This window comes from Rattus norvegicus, chromosome 1, assembly GCF_036323735.1.
Source record: "Rattus norvegicus strain BN/NHsdMcwi chromosome 1, GRCr8, whole genome shotgun sequence".
Taxonomy (NCBI): Eukaryota; Metazoa; Chordata; class Mammalia; order Rodentia; family Muridae; genus Rattus; species Rattus norvegicus.
The window spans coordinates 220,337,886-220,353,485 of NC_086019.1; the positions used below are offsets into that span (position 1 = coordinate 220,337,886).

At 38.6% G+C, this 15,600-nt stretch overlaps 1 protein-coding gene across 1 annotated transcript; it reads left to right on the forward strand.

The window, feature by feature from the left end:
- Positions 1-650: 650 nt before the first annotated feature.
- Or1s2 (olfactory receptor family 1 subfamily S member 2) lies at positions 651-1,598 on the forward strand. Its single transcript, NM_001000260.1, has one exon. The coding sequence runs from the start codon at positions 651-653 to the stop codon at positions 1,596-1,598; it is 948 nt and encodes a 315-aa protein (NP_001000260.1).
- The last annotated feature ends 14,002 nt before the right edge of the window (positions 1,599-15,600 follow it).

The window sequence follows — 15,600 nt, forward strand, 5'->3', positions numbered from 1 at the left end:
TTCTTCTCTTCTCTTCTCTTCATTATCTCTCTCTCTCTCTCTCTCTCTCTCTCTCTCTCTGCTGTGTGTGTGTGAGTGAGAGAGAGAGAGAGAGAAAGAAAGAGAAAGAGAAAGAGGAGAAGAAGGAGAAATTAAGTGAGAAGGAGGGAAAAGAAGGAACAGGAAAAAGGAAATAGGAAAGAGGGAAGACATGACTGGTTTTTTGTATGAATGCTAGAAATTAAACTTATATCCTCAAGTTTTCACATCAAGGATTTAATAACTTATCTACTTCCTTAGACTTTCTTTGTACATTTTAATAAATAATTCTATGATCTAATGCATCTTCACAATATGGGTCACATATCTGTGTTCTTAGTCTAGAGAATTAAATAACTCTTAGAGACATCTATAAAAATTATGGTCAAAATAGTGTCACTGAAAAGAATTTATTATCTCTGTATACATAAAGTTCTTATGCACTGCACTGCAAAGATAATGCTTTAGGAAGTAGCCCTTCTACTTAAGCATAAAAGAGATTTCTCCTTAGCATCAGAGATGCCACCTACTAACTCACTGCAGAAAAATAATATTATTCAGGGGTTTTTGTTTTGTTTCGTTTTGTAGGGTATGAAGAGATTTTGATTTTTTTCCTTCAGATTAGAAGAAATATGAGTCAAGGAAACCAAACCACCATCTCTGAATTCATCCTCCTGGGTCTCTCCAACCAGGCTGAGAAGCAGAAATTCATCTTTGTGATTTTCTTGAGTATGTACCTGGTCACTGTGCTTGGAAACAGTCTCATCATTCTGGTCATTGGCTTGGATGTAAATCTTCACACTCCCATGTATCTTTTTCTTGCCAACCTATCTTTTGCTGATATTTCTTCATCTTCTACCTCAGTCCCCAAAATGCTGATGAATATTCAAACCAAGAGTCAATACATCTCCTATGAGGGTTGCTTTACACAGATGTACTTTTCCATTGTGTTTGTTGTCATTGACAATTTTCTTTTGGGGGTCATGGCTTATGATCGATATGTGGCTATCTGCCACCCTCTGACTTATACAAGCATCATGCACTCCACGTTTTGTCTTTTGCTAACTGTCTGTCCATGGGCGCTAAGCAATATTGTTGCCCTGACACATACTCTTCTGGCCAATCAATTGATTTTTTGCAACGACAACACCATCCAACACTTCTTCTGTGACTTGGCCCCTCTGCTCAAACTTTCCTGCTCAGATGCAATGATCAACAATATTGTAAAATTTATTGTGGGGCTATCAGTCATCACCTTTCCCTTTGCCCTGATCCTTTTTTCCTACGTCTGCATCATCAGGGATGTACTGAGAATTTCATCCATGGAAGGAAAGTGGAAAGCCTTCTCTACATGTGGTTCTCACCTGACAGTTGTATTCCTCTTCTATGGTACCATTATAGGGGTTTATTTTTTTCCTTTATCCACTCACCCTGAGGACACAGACAAGATTGGTGCAGTACTCTTCACAGTGGTGACACCAATGTTGAACCCTTTCATCTATAGCCTGAGGAATAAGGACATGAAAGGTGCCTTTAAGAAGCTCATCAATAAAAGTCATTTCTTCCTTTTGATGTCATGATTATCTGAAATTGATCTGCACAGCTAGATTATTCATTCAGTCCAGAGTTTGTAGAATAGTTTTGATGATTGAGTTTTTAGTGAACTATTTTGTATATGTCCAATCATCTCCAACTTCCACACCAGAGATGGACTTTTACACATTGTTCTGATATTGGAAATGAGATGCATTATCCCGTTGGTAAGACACCAAAAAAACCATAAAGTTGATTACACTATGTACTACTGTAACCCTTAATTAAAATTGCTTTTGATTTGCATATGTTGACTTATATTACAAGTTTCATACCTGCAGGTTTGTCTTTTTAATAATTTCTTAGTTCCAGAATGGAGATATCCATGGTTAAGAGAAGATATTGAATAGAGTTGGTTGAACAGAGAAAGTAGAAAATCTGTGAAGAGTTGGGGAAGAAAAACAAATACAATTAAACTCTATTGTATGAAAATTTGAAAACTAAAAATAAGTAAATAAATGTAAAAAAAAGAGAGAATGTGTGTTAACCAAATCAAATCAAAGACATAGATCAGAATAGTTTCATTATTTCTTGATCCATGATTTAGACCTGCTTTAGACTATTTATTTTGTAATGTAGATTCTCTCAGCAAAAATAGGTTTCTCATCAACTAGGTTTCTCATAGCGTTGGGCTTTAATCAAAATTTAAACTATTAAACATCTATTGGGATAGAAATGATTTCAAACAAGATTTAATCATTATCTTCCAAAAATCTCTTGGATGAACAATTCATCCTCCTCAAAATCTAGATATATGTATTTGAAAATATTCCTGATTGCCTAGGAAATATGGCTTAAACTGGTTTATATCTATGTGGGCATGACCTACTATTCTATATTCTCTGGCTTATAGATTCTATACATTTTTTTAAAAATATACATCATTTGCAGTGAGTTCTAAGAAGACCAGTAGTAGAGTTATATATAAATGTTTCAAGTTTCCCTAAGAACGTACAAGTTCCCGTAATTACCTTCATGAGTTCTCATGGTAAAAAGACATGGATTTGTGTCTAATTGTTTATATTATCCTGAATCATTCTTCAACTTGCCATTTTCAACAAACATCTATAAACAACTTTCTGTTTACAAGTCTCTAGATATCTTCCAAAAGAATAAGGAAGGAATAACATATAGCCTCATCGTGTTTCCTAAACAATCAGAAAACGTACGTACTTTATATATTTTTAATATCAATAAGCAAAGGCAATATTTGATTCATTACTAAATCATTAATAAAGAGGTATATATAAAGAGTCTGTGAAGCTTACACTTGATCCTACATTCCTAGTGTATTCTGCTGATTCCTAGTGTTTTCCCCTGATGAGAAAAAACAATGTATATTTTGTAAATATATCACTAATAACTTTTGTTATCTATCTATAATTTGTGAAATATCAGCAATACTCACTTTTACTAAACATTTTCTGTACCTTAGTAAGAATCAACACAAAGTAAGCAAATGTGTTCTTAGCTTTTATGTCAAAATTCATGAAGCAAATCATAAACATGTGAACAAATAAATAAAATGATAAGTATAAAATGAGATAGTACAGTCTGAAGTCAAGTAAAATGTGGAGTAGGTACTAGATAACAGATAGGGTGACATTTTAGGTAAGGTGCTTCAGTACAGAAGAAATTGCCTATCTGTGTTTTTGAAGCAGCAAAATGAATAAAACAAGAAGTAAAGCAGGATAAAGTATGGTAAAAAATTCAAAGAAAGTAATGAGTGATTTGCAGGTGGTTACATAAGAAAAGATTTGTAATACCCAAAGAACAGGATGTGGATGGGCAAGAACAGAATGAGAGAGGAGAGCAGAAGTAGATATAACACAGAAGAGAGGGAAGAAATGATTCATGTTTAGCAGCAAACCACTGAACTGAGAACGCTTTGGCTGTAGCAAAGAATTTTCTTTTCTTTTTTTTATTTTCTTTTTTTATTGGATATATTTTTTATTTTCATTTCAAATGCTACTCCCTTTCCTGTCTTCTTGTCCATAAGCCCTCTATCCCCTGCCCCTCCTTTCTTAAAGATGTCCCCCCATCTACTCCCCATAACCCCACGACATTCCCCTGCACTAAAGGTCCAAGGGCTCCCCCTTCAACTGGTGCCCAACAATGCTATCCTCTGCTACATATGCAGTTGGAGCCCTGAGTCACTCCATGTATAGTCTATGGGTAGTGGTTTAGTCCCTGGAAATTCTGGTTGATTGGCATTGTTGTTCTTATGGGGTTGCAAGCCCCTCCATCTCTTTCAATCCTTTCTCTAATTCCTCTAACAGGGATCCCTTCCTCAGTTCAGTGTTTTGCTGCTGACATTCGCCTCTGTATTTGACATGTTCTGGATGTGTTTCTCAGGAGAGATCTATTTCTGGTTCCTGTCAGCATGCACTGCTTAGCTTCATCAATCGTATCTACTTTTGGTGGCTGCATATATATGGGCCACATGTAGGGCAGGTTCTGAATTGTGGGGAGAGGGTATGGTGGCAGTCCCAAGATGGTGCCCGGGATTGCATCTAAGTCTCATGACTAGCACCTGACTTCCTCACACATCTGAAACTAGCCATGTCCATTGTGAGAGCTGCGCAGGCACACCATGACACAAGATCAGGCCATGTGACGTGGACCTATGAACTGAGATTACACAGTCTGGACTGAGGAGGTGGGGTTAAGGGAGGATGTAAGGGAGCTGGGAGGGGGAGAGAAGAAAAGAAAAGAAAGATTTCTGCTTGCATGCTGTAAGGTTCCTAAATAAACTGCTTTGAGAAGAACGCTCTGTCATCGCTCTTTTCTGCGGGTCAGAGACAGAAGCGACACTGAATGGCCATTCCTTCAGTCTCTGCTCTAAACTTTGCCTGCATATCCCCTTCTATGGATATTTTTGTTCCCCCCTTTAAGAAGCAGTGAAGCATCCACATTTTGGTCATCCTTCTTCTTGAGCTTCATGTGGTCTGTGGATTGAATCTTGAGTAATTCGAGCATTGGGGCTAATATCCACTTATCAATTAGTGCATACTATGTGTGGTTTTCTGTGATTGGGCTACCTCACTCAGGATGATATTTTCAATACATTTGCCTATGAATTTTCCAAAGTCATTGTTTTTGATTGGTGAGTACTATTCCATTATGTAGATGTACCTCCTTTTCTGAATCTATTTCTCTGTTGAAGGGCGTCTGAGCTCTTTCCAGTTTCTGGAAATAAGGCTGCTATGAACATAGTGGAGTATGTGTCTTTGTTGTATGTTGGAGCATCTTTTGGGTATATGCCCAGGAGAGGAATAGATGTGTCATCAGGTAGTGGAATGTCCAATTTTCTGAAGAACTTCCAGACTGATTTCCAGAGTGGTTGTACCAGTTTGCAATCCCACTAACAATGGAGAAATGTTCCTCTTTCTCCATGTTCTCACCAGCATCTGCTGTCATCTGAGTTTTTTTATCTTAGCCATTCTGACTGGTATGAGGTGGAATCTCAGACTTGTTTTGATTTGCATTTCCCTGGTAACTGAGGATGTTGAACATTTCTTTAGGTGCTTTTTATACTCAATTATCTTATTTTTCATGCCATGAGTGTAAGTGAAATTAGCCACAGAATGACTATAGAGAAAAACGTGACAAAGGCCCAAAAACCTCAACATTTACAAACAGAATAAAGAGTCTTGAGAAACTGAGTGAAGCAAGCTTTGAGTTCGAGATTTCCTTGAGCTTCCCAGTAAGACTGTCTCAGAAAGTTAAAAAAGAATTAATGCACAGAACGACAAAGGAAATGTATTACTACTTAAAGAAAAATGGGAACAACACCTTCAGAGTCCACAAAACCCAACTAAGAACCTCTGAAATCAATCTTTAGCTGACCAGGACATTTCCTGCTTGTTAGCTTACATAGAGACAGAAAATACTATACCAACTTTTTTGGGGGGTGGGAATAAACTAATGGAATTTTCCAGCACTTTATTCTGCATGCTAATTCTAAAAAGCCAGCAAGGCCTGCCTACTGAGACAATAGTGGCATAAACATAATGTAGGTAACCAATTGCTTTCTAGTGAAATATAAGGCTGATCCACAGGAGATATTTCATACTTGACACAGTAAGCCTGGATTAAAAAAAATTCCCACTATGGGAAAGATCATAGGCACTGAAGTGAATTGAACATACTCTTATTGTTTTTGTTAAATTGTCATGTTGTCAACTACCTTATTATTTATTTTATATACTATAATTGGCTCTGAGAATTGGTCAGAGAAGCTTCTTTTTGCAGTTGCTATTGGTAACAGAGAGTCACTATTGATCAAAGTGCTCATAATAAATAATTCATGCTCAAGTGACCATGATTTAGTTTATCTCACTGTGCCTTCCACGAGCCAAGGCTCAGAGAAAGTGTTAACAGAAAGATAAGAGTTGCTAAATTCTGATTTCTGGACATGGCATGACTATTGCACACATGCATTTTTGCACCCATGATTATCTACACAAGTCCTCTACAAATTCAAGCCAGTCAACATTCCATCATGGCTCAAGAGTAGCTTTCAAGGAACTATTCTTGAAAACGAAGCTATTAAAACTTTATAGCTGCGGAAAGAAAGTGAGTCTGTCTCCTTACATGATGTGGACATAAATAGGTTGCTCACTGTCTAGTGCATGGACACAACCCTGTGGGCATATTAATAGCACTAATTTGATTCATTAGGTTATTAATAGCAAATAAATAAAAAGAAGACATGAAGCTCAAAGAAAGAACAAAGTTAGTCATATGCAATGGTAGATGGGTATGATCAAAATATGCTATATAAATATACCCAATATTCAAATGATTAAAAAATATTGAAAATGAAGTAAAACTTTTGATCTACACATTTTAGCTGTCTCTCAAGGAGTTCTCTATTTCCATATTAAAATCAAGTAAAAATTACTCCAAAAAAGATTTTGGAGATGTAAACCTCTCATATTTTTCCTCTCTAACCTTTTTCTACATGCTTAGGCCTTTATATTTTAACCCATACATGCATACAATGTATCATAATCCCTACCTACAATTATCTCATCCAAACAATACTCCTATCCTCAAACCCATATCCATCCAAATTTTATGTTCTTAATAGTCTTTGAATAATACCAGTGAGGTTCATATGAACATAACTAACGGAGCATGGGTATGAAGCTAAAATTACTTTGACACCTAAATCACACAAAAGTACATAAAAGAGAACTTCAGATCATTTTTGCTTGTGAATATCAATGAAAAAATACTAAAAATTATTCTTGCAAACCAAATCCAAAAACATTCACCATGATCAAGTAGGCTTCACCCCAGGGATGCATGGACAGTTCAAGAAACAAAAAATTAACATAATCTACCATCTAAACAAACTCAAATAAAAATAATCACATGATTAACTTTCTTAAATGCAGAAAATTTATTTGACAAAATTCAACACTCCTTCATGTTAAATGTATTAAAGTGATCAGGAATTCATGGCCCATACCTAAATATAATAAAAGCAATTTACTGCAAACCAGCAGCCAATATCAAATTAAATGGAGAGAAATTTGAAGCAATCCCATTAAAGTCAGGGACCAGACATAGATGCCCGCTCTCCCCATATCTATTAAATATAGTACCCAAAATGAGAACAATAAGACAACAAAAAGAGATCAAGGGGAGACAAATTGGCAAAAAAGAAAAATGGTATCACTATTTGCAGACAATATAATAGTATACATAAACGACCACAAAAATTTGATGAAAGAACTTTTCCAGCTGATAAACAACTTCAGCAAAGTGGCCTTATATAAAATTAACTCAAATAAATCAGTAGTCTTCCTTTATACAAATGATAAACCAGCTGAGAATGAATTTAGAGAAACAACTCCTTTCATAATATCCGCAAATAATATATCTTGGAGTAACTCTAACCAAACAAATGAAAGATCTCTATGACAATAACTTCAAGTCTCTCAAGAAAGAAATTGAAGACCTCAGAAAATTGACAGATCTCCCATGCTCATGGATTTGCAAAGTTAACATAGTACAAATGGCCATCATCAGAATACACCAGCTGATATGAGGACCCCAAGACATATACAGCAGAGGACTGTCAAGTATGGGTCCAGTAAGAGAATATGCACCTAACCTTAAAGAGACTGTAGGCCCCAGGGAGTTTAGACATCTGGTGGCATGATGATATATGGGATCTGGAATAGTCAGAGGGTGGACCTGGATGGGAATAAAATCTGGAGTGTCTAAGTAAGTAAGTAAGTAAGTAAGTAAGTAAGTAAGTAAGTAAGTAAATAAATAAATAAATAAATAAGGCCATCCTGTCAAAAATCAGTGCAATTTTCATCAAACTCCCAACAAAATTTTTCAAAAAAAAATGGAAACAACCATTCTCAATTTCATCTGGAAAGGTAAAGATCCCAGAATAGCAAAAACAACTCTTAACAATAAATGAACTGCTTGAGGAAGTCACCATCCCTGATCTCAAGCTATACTACAGAGTAATAGTGTTAAAAACTGCATGGTGTTGGTACAGAGACAGACACATTGATTACTGGAATAGAACTGAAGACCCAGAAAAAAACTACACATGTATGAACACTTCATCTTTCACAAAGAGGCCAAAATTATACATTGGAAGAAAGAAAGCATCTTCAAAAATGGTGCTAGTCGAACTGGTAGTCTGTATGTAGAAAAGTGAAAATAGATCCATTTTTGCGACCTTACATGAACCTCAAGTCTAGGTGGACCAAGAACCTCAACATAAAACTAGATGCATTGAATCTAATAGAAGAGAAAGAGCCTTGAACTCATTGACAAACAGGGTAATTTCCTAAACAGAACTACAGGGGCTCAGGCTCTAGGTTCAATAATTGATAAATGGGAACTCACGAAATTGAAAAGGTTCTGTAAGGAAAAGGACATACTCAATAGGACAAATTGGCAACCTACAGATTGGGATAAAATCTTCACTAACTACACACCTGATAAAGAGCTAATATCCAAAATATAGAAAAAAAAACCAAGAAGCTAACCACCAAAAAAAAAAAAAAAACAAACAACCCAATCAAAAATGGGGTATAGAACCTAAAATAAAATTCACAACAGAGGAATTTAGAATGGCTAAGAGCACATAAAGAAATGTTCAAAGTAGTTAACTGATCAGAGAAATGCAAATCAAAATGACCCTGATATTCTTCCTTACACAATAAGATAGGCTAAGTTCAAAACCTCAGGTGACAACTCATATTGGCAAGGCTATGGAGAAAGAAGAACACTCCTCCATTACTGGTGAGATTGCAAACTGGCACAGCCACTCTGGAAATCAATTTGGAGTTTCCTCAGAAAATTGGAAATAGGTCTACCTGAGGTCCCAGCTATACCACTCTTGAAAATATACCCAAAAGATGCCCCACCATGCCACAAGAGCATGTGTTCCATTATGTTCATAGTAGTTTTATTTGTGATAGCCAAAGCTGGAAACAACCCAGATGTCTCATGACAGAAGAATGTACACAGAAAATGTGGTTCATTTACACAGTGGACTATTTCGGAGCTATTAAGAAAAAGGATATAACAAATACAGAGGCGAATACTAGCAGCCAACCATTGAACTGCAAATAGGGTCCCTATTGGAGGAATTAGAGAAAGGATTGAAGGATCTGAAGGGGCTTGTAACTCCGCCAGAATAATACCGACCAACCAGAGCTCCCAGGGACTAAACCACTACCCGTGGACAGACCCATAGCTCCAGCTGCATATGTAGCAGAAGATGGTCTTGTTGTGCACCAATGGGAAAAGAAGCCCTTTTGCCTACCAAGACTGAACCCCCAAATATAGGGGAATGTCAGGGTGGGGAGGTGGGAAGGGGAGTGGTTGTAGAGGGGAAACATCCTTATAGAAACAGGGGAGGGGGCAGGATAGGGGGGTTACGGACAGGGAAAGGGAACATTTGAAATGTAGTTAAAAATTATCCAATAAAAATGCAAATAAACATTGTGAAAAAAAGAATAAGAACATCCTGACTTTTGTAGGCAAATGTATAGAACTAGAAAATATCTTGCTGAATGTGGTAACTCAGACTCAAAAAGAGATGCATGGTATATACTCATTAATAACTGGATATTACCCACCCTGAAAAGTACAGACTACCCAAGATACACAACTCAACAAGTTCAACGAGACAAAGGTCCCAAGTGAGGACACCTCAATCCCAATTTGGAGGAAATAAAAAGGAATCATGGGGGTTGGTGGAGGGATCAGGGTGAGAAAGGGGACACAGCAGAGACAAGGGGAATATGATCAGGTATTGGTGGGTGGGAACAGGACCCTGATACAGTGGGGAGTGGGAACTTGTAGAGCCCACCTCCAGCAGAAAGACAGGGCATCAATTGAGGAATAGAGTTGCCATGGCACAGTAAGAACTCTGACCCGTAATTGTTCCTGTGTGAAAGAACCACAGGGAAAAAACTGGTAGGAACCTGGGGAAAAGGAGGCCCCGTGACAGGCCCAAAATGACATCCAGCTCAATGGGAGGCCCCAAGGTTTGACACTATTACTGAGGCTATGGAATGCTCACAAAAAGGAACATATCATGACTGCCTTTTGAAAGACCCAACAAGCAGTTGAAAGAGTCAGATGCAGATATTTACACCATTGAATAGAAGCTTCTGACCAGTGTGGTTGAATTAGGGAAAAACTGGAAGAAGCTGAGGAGAAGGGTGATCATGTAGGAGGATCAGCAGTCTTAATTAACCTGGACCTGGAGGATCTCTTAGAAACTGGGTCACCAACCAGGCAGTGTACACCAGCTGAAATAAGGCCTCCAACACAGCAGAGGACTCCCGGGTCAGGGTTCAGTCAGAGAAGATGCACCTATCCCTCTAGAGACTGGAGGCCCCAGGAAGTTTAGAGGTCTGGTGGTGTAGGGGACAGGGGTGGAGTCATCCTTGTGGACGCAGGAACATGAGTAGGAGATATGAGATGTAGAACAGTTAGAGGGTGGAATGGGAGAAGCATAAAATCTAGATTATTAAAAAAAGAAATTAAATAAAATTTTAATAAATCAGAAAAGAAAAATCTAGGCATGCTTTTGTGTTGATAAAAAATGTCTTCTGCGACACTCTGCCAGAACCTTACTGGTACAGATGAGAATGCTTGCAGCTAACCATCAGACTGAGTACAGGGACCCAGGTGGAGGAGTTAGAGAAAGGACTGAAGGAGCTGAAGGGATTTGCAACCCCATAGGAAGAACAACAATATCAATCAACCAGACTCCCCAGAGCTCCTGGTAACTAAACCACCAACCAAAGAGTACATACACATGGAAACACCCATGGCTTCTGCAGCATATGTAGCAGAGAATGGCATTGTCTGGCATCAGTAAGAGAAGAAGCCCTTGGTCCTGTGAAGGCTCATTTCCAAGTGTAGGGGAAGGCAAGGCTGATGAGGAGAGAGTGGGATGGTGGGAGTGGGTGAGAGGGAATGGGAACATCTTCATAGAAGCAGGTGGGAAGGGAGATGGAAGATAGTAGGAAAGGGCATAACATTTGAAATGTAAATACATAGAATATTCAATAAAAAATAGAAACTGAACCATCTGTAACCAGGTTCTTAACTGAAATGGGGGAGAATATACATCAGATTTATAGGAAAAATAATTGTGTTTTGAAGTGTTTTTTACTCCCGATTCTAGGAATACTCTCTGACAAGAAGCAAAATAAGAATGTATTGAGCTCATTTTCACAATGTAGGGATAGAAAGAATGTCATAATCTTCAATTTTTTGTCTCTCATCTACTATATATGTGCAAATAGTTTCTTTCCTTGACTCTTTTTTTAAATTCTTTATCATATTTTTTTTTCTTTTCTTTTCCCATCCTTGACTGATTTCTCCAATGAATCACTGTTTGTTTATGATGTAATTGTGTTACCTTTTCTATTGCTTTTCCCAAGTGAGTTTAAAGATAGAAAGAGGTGTTTTGGGCCAAATGCTGGTTCTAATGAGAGTTAGTCAGATCCTTCCTTCCTAGGCAGTGATGAAGCACAACAGGTACATGTAAAGTTATGCAGAATCAAACAATTTGGGGTAAGAGCCAGAGGCACTGAGAGAGGGAAGAGAGGGAGAAAGAAGGGAGAGAGAGAGAGAGAGAGAGAGAGAGAGAGAGAGAGAGAGAGAGAGAGATAACAGGGACAATAAAATAGAACTAATTGGAACACTCGTGAACTGTTACCGTTTGGCGGTAAATTTTAAATGATACTAGTGTGGTATGCAATCCAACAATTTCATAAATATAAATTATATAATTACATTAAAATCCAGCCATTTCACATCTAACAAATCAAAAGATTTTCCAGGCTCCCAATAGATGTCTGTTATAGCTTTATTTATACAGGTAGAAACAATGCCAATATCCACAGAGAGATGCATGAGCAAACAATATGTTATATCCATGGCAACATAGCAATGGTCAACCATAAGAAGTGACCTGGTAGTATATGCCAAAAAGTGTATTATCCTTGAAATACTTATAATGTGAAAGAAACCATGCATAATTCATGGTTTATTCTGCAAATTCATATGAATTTGTAAGAAATGCACTAATAAAACATGGCAAAAATCTGAATAGTACTTCTTTGGGATGTGGTAAAGAAGTTGTAAGAAAGGGCATATGACTTCAGAGGGGCAGACATGCCTAGGAAGCCAGAAGAGACTACACTCTGCCCACATTTCTAACTCTAGATGAAAACGCCCAGTACCATCTGGGACCCCTGTGTACAGGGACCTGAGAAAAGGCGGGGCAGGCCCTACTGGTTGCTGCCCTCACAGAGAGATGAAAAACAGCCCCCAAGGAGTGACTTCAGGCCTGAGACCAGAGGTAAGACAAACTTTTCTGCTCCAAGTGACTTGCCTGGTGGACTCAGGACACACAGAGGCAAAATTCCTCTGGGACCAGACTCTTCTGGTTTCTAGCTGAAGCCCAAACCTTGCTGATCCCGGCCCACAGCTCCCTGCTCCCAAACCCCATGGGAGAGAAAGCAGATCACCCAGAGAGGTGGGCACTCCTGAGATTGCAGGGCAGGAGAGACCACCAGTACTGCCCACACTTGCCCACATCCCTGGCCCAAAAGGAAACTGTATAGGGCCTCTGGGAACAGGAAGATAGGGGTACTAAAGCTGCAGGTCCCCTGTGGTCCAGACACCACCTGGACCTAAAGGGACCGGTCAAACAGCTCCCTGCACGCAAATCACTTGTGAGAGAAAGCTAAACCTTCAGAAGGGAAGATATGCCTGGGAAGCCAGAAGAGACTACACTCTGCTCACATATCTGACTCTAGTGGAAAATGCCTAGAGACATCTTGGACCCCTGTGCACAAGGACCCGAGAAAAGGCAGGGCAGGCCCTTCTGGTTGCTGCCCTCAGGGAGAACTGAAACCCAGCCCCCAAGGAACGACTTCAGGTTTGAGAACAGAGGTAAGACCAACTTTTCTTCTCCAAGTGACTTGCCTGGTGGACTCAGGAAAGAGGCCCACGGGAACAGCTACAGACCAGTAGACGGGAAAGACTACACGACTGAAAGCAGAACACTCTGTTCCCTTAACTGGCTGAAAGAAAATAGGAAAACAGGTCTACAGCACTCCTGAAACACAGGCCTATAGGACAGTCTAGCCACTGTCAGAAATAGCAGAACAAGGTAACACCAGAGACAACCTGATGGCAAGAGGCAAGTGCAGGAACCCAAACAACAGAAACCAAGACTATGTGGCCTCATCAGAGTCCACATCTCCCACCAAAGCAGACACTGAATATCCAAACACACTAAAAAAGCTAGATTTAGATTTTAAATCACATTTGATCATGATGATGAAGGACTTCAAGAAAAACATAAAGAACTCCCTTAAAGAAATGCAGGAAAACATGAATAAACAAGTAGAAGCATGTAGAGAGGAATCACAAAAATCCCTGAAAGAATTACAGGAAAACACAATCAAACATGTGAAAAAATTAAAAATGGAAGTAGAAGCAATAAAGAAAGCACAAAGGGAGACAACCCTGAATATAGAAAACCAAAGGAAGAGACAAGGAGTCATATACAAGCATCACCAACAGAACAAAAGATATAGAAGAGAGAATCTCAGGAGCAGAAGATTCCATAGAAATTATCGACACAACTGTTAAATATAATGTAAAATGGGAAAAGCTACTAGCCAAAAACATACAGGAAATCCAGGACACAATGAGAAGATCAAACCTAAGGATAACAGGTATACAAGAGAGAGAAGACTTCCAGCTCAAAGAACCAGTAAATATCTTCAACAAAATCATAGAAGAAAACATCCCTAACCTAAGGAAAGTGGTGTGCATAAACATACAAGAAGCCTACAGAACTCAAAATAGATTGGACCAGAAAAGAAACTACTCCCATCACATAACAGTCAAAACACCAAATGCACAAAACAAAGAATATTAAAAGCAGTAAGGGAAAAAGGTCAAGTAACATACAAAGACAGGCCTATCAGAATCACACCAGATTTCTCACCAGAGACTGTGAAAGCCAGAAGATCCTGGACAGATGTCATACAGACCCTAAGAGAACACAAATAACAGTCCAGGTTACTGTATCCAACAAAACTATCAATTACCATATATGGAGATATTAAGACATTCTGTGACAAAACCAAATTTATACAAAATCTTTCTACAAATCCAGCCCTACGAAGGATAATAAATGGTAAAGTCTAACACAAGGAGGCAAGCTACACCCTAGAAAAAGCAAGAAACTAATCGTCTTACAACAAAACAAAGAGAAGAAAAGCACACAAACATAATCTCACATCCAAATACGTGGATCAAGGACCTCCACATCAAACCAGATACACTCAAACTAATAGAGGAAAAAGTGGGGAAGAATCTCGAACACATGGGCACTGGAGAAAATTTCCTAAACAAAACACCAATAGCTTATGCTCTAAGATCAAGAATCAACAAATGGGATCTCATAAAACTGCAAAGCTCCTGTAAGGCAAAAGGACACTCATGTTAGGACAAAATGGCAACCAACAGATTGGGAAAAGATCTTTATCAATCCTACAACTGATAGAGGGCTTATATCCAAAATATACAAAGAGCTCAAGAAGTTAGACTGCAGAGAGACAAATAACCCTATTAAAAAATGGGGTTCAGAGCTAAACAAAAAATTCACAGCTGAGGAATGCCAAATGGCTGAGAAACACATAAAGAAATGTTCAAGATCTTTAGTCATGAGGGAATTGCAAATCAAAGCAACCCTGAGATTCCACCTCACACCAGTGAGGACGGCTAAGATCAAAAGCTCAGGTGACAGCAGATGCTGGCAAGGATGTGGAGAAATAGGAACACTCATCCATTGTTGGTCGGATTGCAGACTTGTACAAACATTCTGGAAATCAGTCTGGAGGTTCCTCAGAAAATTGGACGTTGAACTGCCTGAGGACCCAGCTATACCTCTCTTGGGCATATACCCAAAAGATGCCCCAACATATAACAAAGACACAAGCCCCACTATGTTCATAGCAGCCTTATTTATAATAGCCAGAAGCTGGAAAGAACCCAGAAGCCCTTCAACAGAGGAATGGATACAGAAAATGTGGTACATCTTCACAATGGAATACTACTCAACTATCAAAAACAACGACTTTATTAAATTCATAGGCAAATGGATGGAACTGGAAAATATCATCCTGAGTGAGGTAACCCATTCATAGAAAAACACACATGGTATGCACTCATTGATATGTGGATATTACCCAAATGCTCGAATTACCCTAGATGCACAGAACACATGAAACTCAAGAAGGATGACCAAAACGTGAATGCTTCACTCCTTTGAAAGAGGAACAACAATACCCTTGGGAGAGAATAGGGAGGCAAAATTTAGAACAGAGGCAGAAGGAACACCCATTCAGAACCTGCCCCAAATGTGGCCCATACATATACTGCCACCAAACTAAGTAAGTTGGA